At 28.6% G+C, this 8,210-nt stretch overlaps 1 protein-coding gene across 1 annotated transcript; it reads right to left on the minus strand.

Annotated features, from left to right (window-relative positions):
- Window positions 1-4,559: 4,559 nt before the first annotated feature.
- Window positions 4,560-7,932, minus strand: LOC132941755 (nucleic acid dioxygenase ALKBH1). The gene is made up of 6 exons (XM_061009912.1): window positions 7,622-7,932; window positions 7,435-7,549; window positions 7,206-7,366; window positions 6,866-6,937; window positions 4,967-5,163; window positions 4,560-4,885 (listed from the first exon to the last, which is right to left on the minus strand). Exons 1-6 carry the CDS (start codon window positions 7,718-7,720, stop codon window positions 4,630-4,632), a joined length of 900 nt encoding a protein of 299 aa, XP_060865895.1. The 5' UTR covers window positions 7,721-7,932; the 3' UTR covers window positions 4,560-4,629.
- Window positions 7,933-8,210: the final 278 nt, after the last annotated feature.

The following is an 8,210-nucleotide window of genomic DNA, read 5'->3' on the forward strand; positions in this document are numbered from 1 at the left end:
GGTTTTGATTTCGGTTTTGTATGCTGGTTTCTACATTTTTAAAAACGGATTTAAAGCAGACTATAAGTTATAATTATAAATAGTTTTATTATACTTAAATAGTGAAATACTTAATATGATTTTTTAATTTTTGATAAAAATAAGAGCAATATTTCAATAGGAGTGATTTTGTAAAATAGGTTTTATACATCCTTCAACAGTACATTTGGACTCATTTGTTTCATTATTAAAAGTGAAAAATAAACGGCCAACAGGATTGGTATTCTTTCTACCCATGATTTCTTATGTAATTAATGAAACAACCTGATGTAGGTAATAGGTATCTTTATTTATAGTAAATAAATCATTTAGTAAAAATAAAATTGAAAAAGTTTTTGTCGTGGATGGACTCGTAATTATAAAGTTGCAAGTTGTACATAAAAAAAGTAAACCGATAAGGAACTACACTATAATGAACGACAAACACGCTGACTGCACTACTGCAAACACAGTACGAAAATTTCAAAATATTCTATATCGAAATATATATTATATAGGTACACTATACAGTGTATGGGCACTAGGGAAAAATTAAAAATACAGTTATTTTTAATAACTAAATAATTCTTAAACAATATTATATATTTTAAATTTATTTTTATATTAGTGTTATTATTATTGTATCTGCTCCCCACGGCCTACAGACTGCAGTAGCGGTGATGGTCGTACGATCACTCACACAAATTAAAACCTGTGCTATTTTCAGTTTTTCCTGGTATTGTACCTCTATAAATAATTGGTTCTAGCAGTAATTATTTTATGATTTTCTTATTATTTATATTTTATAGTTTGATTATAATAGTATTGTACTATTCAGTATTTAATAGCTTAATACTATTAAATAACAATCTAATAAATTAATAGACCCATATACGGGCCGTCATCTGTCAAATGTGCTGCCCAATAAATAATTAATATCTATTATTAATATTATTTATTATTCATTACTATTATAATAAAAGTATAAAACAACTATAATATCTTTTCAAATAATGAAATGGTTATTAACATTTTAATCATAATCCCATGGGTGTATCAATGCAATTTACGTATTTACGTACATTTTAAAATAATTTACGTTAATTAAAAAAAAAGCATTATTTAAAATATTAAAATTAAAAAAATTGAGTTATAAGTTATAACAACGGTTTCCAATTTTTTCCGATTTCGGTTTTGAATTTATATTTAATACCGGTATCCATTTTTTTGCGGTTTCGGTTTTAAATTATAATACCGGTATCCAATTTTTTCCGATTTCGGTTTTGACTTTAATACCGGTATCCAATTTTTTTCGGTTTCGGTTTTAGATTATAATACCGGTATCCAATTTTTTTCGGTTTCGTTTTCGATTTTGATTTCGGTTTCGGTTTTTTAACGGTTTATACCGATTTCTGAAACCGGTTTTGAAATCGGTTTCAAGCCCTGGAATTTTTACGCAAAATCTGTTTTTGGAAAATCGATTTTGGTTTTTGGTGCAACTTTATAATAAATGACTGTAGGTACATGAAAATTTTGACTGAATGTTTATATTAGCATTTTCCATACACCATAACATTTCCCAAGTATTTTGATTTATTTTGAGCTGTTTACGGACATTTTCAGTTTCCATCTTTTTTAGTATTTTTTTTCTATAAATATCAATAACATTTTATTTGTTGGGTAAAAAGCTTGAAAATTTAATAGAAGGCTCTTAGGTTATTGTTTCAAAGGCAGATAAAAAAAATTAAAAATCCTTAGTCACAGTTTTTATTTATAAGCATTTAAAGTTAAAAAACTTGACAAAATACGGAAAAATCACGAAATGAAAATTATTTTGAGTTGGAAATTCATAAAAGTTTTTCTTTTTCAATCTAAAATTTGAAAATGAAATACAAGATTCCTTATAGGTTTGTCTACCTTTATCAAAAAAAAAAATGATGTGGGATTACCGTGGGACGAAAAGGCGAGAGTCAGTGGACTGCAGCGCGACCCTTAACTCTCGGTAATTTTCACCCTGGCGATGTCGCTTCAGCCACGTCCAATAACCACCGCAGTGGAATCGCTGCACAGTTGGAAACATTTTACCATAATAGTTTGTGCTGTCCGGCGTATTGTATAGGCAAAATAGGTACATCGTACATTACTGAAGTGTTCAATAATATTGTCCATAATTTATTACGTTTTGACTCGTTGCAAGTGTAACGCGATAATCATCATCGACATCGTACATTACTCCCTACGTCAAGCATGGCTAATATGCTGAGTGTTAGGAATGGCAAATGTGGTCAAGACTCAAGCTATATATATTATATACTCCTGCAGGCAGTCGATAGTTATATAGTTCAATAGTTGAGAGTCAATAGTGGCTGCAGTCGATGGGTGACAGAGACCTGAAGAGGACCCGCAGACGACCGGCTAAACCGACATTGGATATCACTATATAAGCACCAATGACACACCACGCCACCACGGCCCGATCGGTAACCCTCGTTTATATTATAAGAATACGATTGTAATAATATTTTGTAGTATTAATAATAATAATATATACATATATAGATGTGGAGTACTTTGCTTCACATAAGGTAACCCTGATCCCTATAGTAATAATATTAATATCCCAATCCGAGGTCGAGTCCCTGAGACCTCCTAAATATAAACAGAACGACACCCAAGCGGCAATGAAGCGTCAGGACAGGTGGAGAGGAGACGTTACACAAGTACCTATATACTCCGTTCACCAAGAGAAAGTGGTCCCACACAATCCAAAACGCGTCAAACCCCCCCCCCCCCCCAGAACAACCCAAATCTACACTCCTCGGCTCCATTCGTGTATAGGCGAAGTTACCACATTCCCTGTTATACCTTAACGAATGGAGTATAGTTAATAGTTATACATGTTTAAGATATACATAATGTACTATGGATATTGCGTACACAATCAAATACTAGAATATCTGAACACGACGAAAAGTTGACGAGACGGCAAGGGTTAAGTCAATGATAAATGATTAAAATAAAACAAACTGTACCTATAAAAAATCATCACATTTATTACAAAATACTATCGGAGTGTTGAATGAGTTGAATGAAGCAAAGAATAGAATAATTTTTATAATTTTTATATAATTTATTACTATTAGTAAAGTTGACGTATATGCATGTTTGTTTAAAACAATACTTAAGATTATATACAAAATACAAATATACAATCGTAGAGGATTAACTATTGTAATACAGACACAGCGGTAAGACTATTCATTGAATCAAAACTATATAATATTATACATTTCTCCAAAATTCTCGAATTTGTATTCAATTTTAATTTTTGTCAATTTCATATTTTCATCTATAACTTATAAGTCAGTGAAACTTAATAAGATTTTTGATGAATTACATTTTTATGTATCTTTAATATTTTTTACTGCTACTATAACAACTTATGAAGAACATTTTCAAGCTTTTTGATCCAATAGCAACAATTTTATTGGTATTTATAGAAAAAAAAATTTTAAATGTCTATAAATAAGTAACACAAAACAAGTCATAATATTAAAAAAATTTGTATGACGTATAGAAAATTATAAAATAAACATTTAGCGAGAACTTCATGTATCTACGGTTTTTTTTTAAAAAGTTATCAAAACCAAAGACGGTTTTGCGAATAAATCTCTGTTTTCCCTTATTTTTTCATTTTTCCTGATGCGTTTGATAACAATTGTGAATTTTTTACTTTTGACCATTTAAAGTATCAATTAAATTCACTTACCTACCAGAAAAGATACTGCCAAGTAGAAAATTATAGCATTTTACTGCCTCAATGAGCGATGGCACTCAAAAAAAAAAAAAGTTTATAATAGAAAATACACATTGCATTTGTACGAGAAGTAAACCCACAGTTCTCAAATGACAAAAATAAAAATATTTTTTTATTTGTGAAACTTATTCCAACAATGTAACAAAGATGATTATGTCTTCAGATTTCTAGAAGCCAGATCTATACGTATGTTAAGGGTGATGTAAGTAAGAACTGAGAACAACTTTTTTCTCTTTGCTCCCAAATATCCATGTGGATTGGTCACTCTTGTCTTATACCCCCATTTGGCACTGTGCTCTGTCCCCCATATATTCATTACTCACACCAGCTATTTTCATGGCATTCTATATTATTTTTATAATCTTCTTCAGTTTTTCTCTCCCTCTTTACTTTTACGTTAATAAAGTCGATAGCAGTTCTCAATGTATTGGAAACGCCTCTTCTCATAACATGAACAAACCATCTCAACATGTTTCTGAACTGTAAACAATTAGCAAATGTGAATACAACAAAACATTTGTAATCAGGTAGAAGGTAGAATGGTAGGTAATATTTTGTTAAACCACATTTAGTTATGAGTAGCACTAGCCTATATTTTGTTTGTTACTTTAGATATTTAGTATTTATTACATGACATCAATATATTAATATAGAAACTTGAATATAATTTCATATATTTAGTATGAAATTGGGTACTAAAATAAAAATAAATAGTAGTCTTAAATGTTTATATAAATAATTTATTTGTAGGTATTGTTTACAGTTTGGTATACAGTTAAGTTTAATTATTAGTTTCAAACAATATTATTCACTTGTCTAACATTTATATTAATCCTTGTAACTTGCATAAAGCTCTTAAAAGGATCCTCCAACTCATTGTTATAGTTAAAATGTTGATCATTTTTAGGTAACAGCACTTTTGGTACACCATGGTAACATAATCGGCTTTCCTTGCTCATAACAATAACATCCCCCGACCTTAAAAGTATAGCTGATGGCTTGTCATCCAATGAACGTCCTCCAATAAGGAATATGGCACTTAAACCAAAACTGTAAGATACATAGCCACATAGATATTATATATTCAGTTAATTTAACAGTGTAGACAATTTTTGTATTTTTTGTTTTAACCTGATTGACAATAGTGGAGCACTTAGATTATACTCGGAGTGATCTGTATGTCCAGATAGTGTTGATGACGGATGGTAAAAATTTACAATGCCTGCTTCAGCCATAAATTCATCAGGGAATTGTAATAAATTGATGATGGTTTTACTAAGCTTAAATAAGTCTATTGGAAATTCAGATTTTGCGGTTTCAGAATACACCTGATTTAAAATTGTATGATGAAAATTATTAATCTATTTCACTTTTGTAAATATTAATGTTTTATAAAAAGTGTTGCTTAGATTTTATTGAGAGGATGTCCCACCCGCATGTGTTTTCTCCGTCTTACACATGAACGATATAGACAAAACGCGTTTATGCAGTCTGTGTAGAACTCATGGGCGTAACTAGGATTGAATAGTTACAGGGGCTAGAGTCCTAGAAAACCAAAGTGTAAAATACACCGTGAGGGAAAATCCCCTCACACCCCCCTAATCAGCGTCACTGAAACTGTGTAATAGTCACAAAAACTTTGCTAAAATCAAGTATCTATACTGCAAACACTCACAACAATTTAATTTGACTTTCTTGTAGACATTTTTTTTTGATAAAGGAAGACTAACTAATTAGCAATCTTGTATTAAATTTTCAAATCTTAGATTTAAAAAGATCAATTTTTACGAATTTATAACTTAAAATAATTTAAAATAATTTTCGTCATTTTTACGTATTGTGTCAAAATATGAACTTTAAATGCTTATAAAAAAGAAAATTGTGACTTATGTATTTTAATATTTTTCAACTGCTATTGTAACAATATAATAGGAGCCTTGTATTATGTTTTAACTAACAACATATTATTGATACTTATAGAAAAAATTGAAAACTAAAAATGTCTGTAAACAGCTTAAAACAAGTTAAACATTCTGAAAATTGTATCGTGTAAGGAAAATGCTAATACAATGCTAAGGTATAAACATTCAGTGAAAATTGTATGTACTTCATTCTACAGCCATTATCAATTTTGTGTAAAAATTACCGTTTTTCTCGGTACTTTTGAAAACTACTAAGAATTTGTACTTTTGATCACACAGTACGATGCAACTATTATAACAATATTATAAGAATAGCCAATAAGGGTACATATTTAAATATAATAAAATAATATATAATATTATGATGGGCCATAGCCCATGGGGGTGTTATATAAGCTTGAAGCTAATATGCAATAAGCAGATAAGCTATACACAACACGCACATTTCTTCCACGAAAACTATGACGAATATTACGATAAATTCGTACTTGGTACATCCACGTATATTATATTATTATAATATAATAATCATTACCTATTAATTATTTTAAATATATTTTTTCTTCCTAAGGATTTGGGTTTTAACTACAAGCCTATAAGGAGGGGCTGAATTAGTTACGCCGATGGTAGAACTCACTAAATTTTGGTGTTAGGATGAAAACACCTATTACAAAATTAAAATATGATAATATTTCAGAGGGCAAGACGGTGAGTTCTTTTTGAAAAATTTAAACTTCAAAAAGTTAAAAGACATTTAAAAATGTAAAATTGTTTGCTATTTCTAAATGATATAATGAACATTATATTGGGAATAATGGAAAATTTGCACCATCATGCCCTCAGAAATTTTGTCACAATTCAATTTTTTAATAATTAATAGGTATTTTTATTCTAGAACCAAAATTGATCGAATTATACTCAGACTGTGTAAACGCGATTTGTCTATGTTGTACGTGTGTAAGATAGAGACAACACATGCGGGTGTGAGATTCTCTTAAGTCATTTTTTTTAGAAATTTGCTTTTAATTGAAATTTTATGAATTTGCTAAAAAAAACAATTTATGTATGAGCAAATATAAAAAATATATAAATCTATTTTGAAACAAACTTTTGTATCCCAATTGTGGTGGTATCCAAGGGTGGCCCATCGTAATGAATCTCTAAGTTTCACATTTCCATTCTTAAAAATTAAAAAATATTATAAGTAACAATAAAATAAAATTCATTCAATTTAAATCTACCTAATCTAAATGAATAAATAAAATGATTTTTTGAGCTTTATTATTGTGTTGAAAAGACTAAAATAGTAAATAATACCTTTGTTAGCTTTAATATAAATTATCATTGATTTTATAATATACTAGATTTTATAGTACCTATATTATAAAATCAATGCTATTATGCATATAAGATTTTAATATTAATCATAATTCATAAATATAATTTACAGCTAACTTATTTGTTGTAGTCCACCAATCTTCTCCATCACCAATGATATGGTGGGCATCAATATTTAATCGATTTGGCTTCCTTGTATAGTCTACAATGCACCGTTTCATCCAATATTTTTGACCAGTTGAAGTAAATGGATTTTTAATAAAAATTAAGCCTAGGTATGTCAAACAATAATACATATAATACTAAAAATTGATTTCAATATAGATTCTTATATTTTACCAGGTACATTTAAGACATCATAACAATTCCAATCTGATAAATCACTCTTTAAACCAAGATCATCTAGTATTTCTTTATCATTGTTAAAAAATTCTGATGTTAATTTCTTAGGTTTCTAAAATAAAATAATAATCATAAATACATTTATTTTTTTAAGTTTTTACATTTTAGAAAATTAATAACTTACCATAATTTTGGTATTGACTTCATTTGCGAAATCTATAACATCTAATTGTTGTTCAAGTGAATTAATTTGTTTGTAAAACTTGAAACATTCTTTAAACATTTTAAAACTAAATTAACATATTATATAATATGTTTTAACTTATATATAAATATTCTTTTACTATTTAAATTTACGTTTTTCGTCGTCAAAAGTCCTAACACCCAAAAGTAAAATAAATTTAGAAAATGAAAATTTTATATTTATTTTGAAATCCTGTCAAGCACAGAATATAACAATAAAAATGTCAAGTTTCAACAATATCGAAATTATTATCACGGCTGTTGTTATATTATATTGTGTGGTGATAGTATCATCACAAAATATATGAAATTTCATATACTCTGTGGTATCATCGTCTTATTCTGTGGTATCATAGAACAATCATATAGATAATCTAAGACCGTGGTATGAGCACAGAATTATTATGTGGTATAAGGACAGTCTATGGCAATCCCGGGTATTTCAAATAGATAACATGAAGTTAATCAGTAATTTGTGATAACTACTGATAATACGATATTATTTTAAAATTTGGCTCCAAATATTTCCC

This window comes from Metopolophium dirhodum, chromosome 3, assembly GCF_019925205.1.
Source record: "Metopolophium dirhodum isolate CAU chromosome 3, ASM1992520v1, whole genome shotgun sequence".
NCBI classification, from domain to species: Eukaryota; Metazoa; Arthropoda; class Insecta; order Hemiptera; family Aphididae; genus Metopolophium; species Metopolophium dirhodum.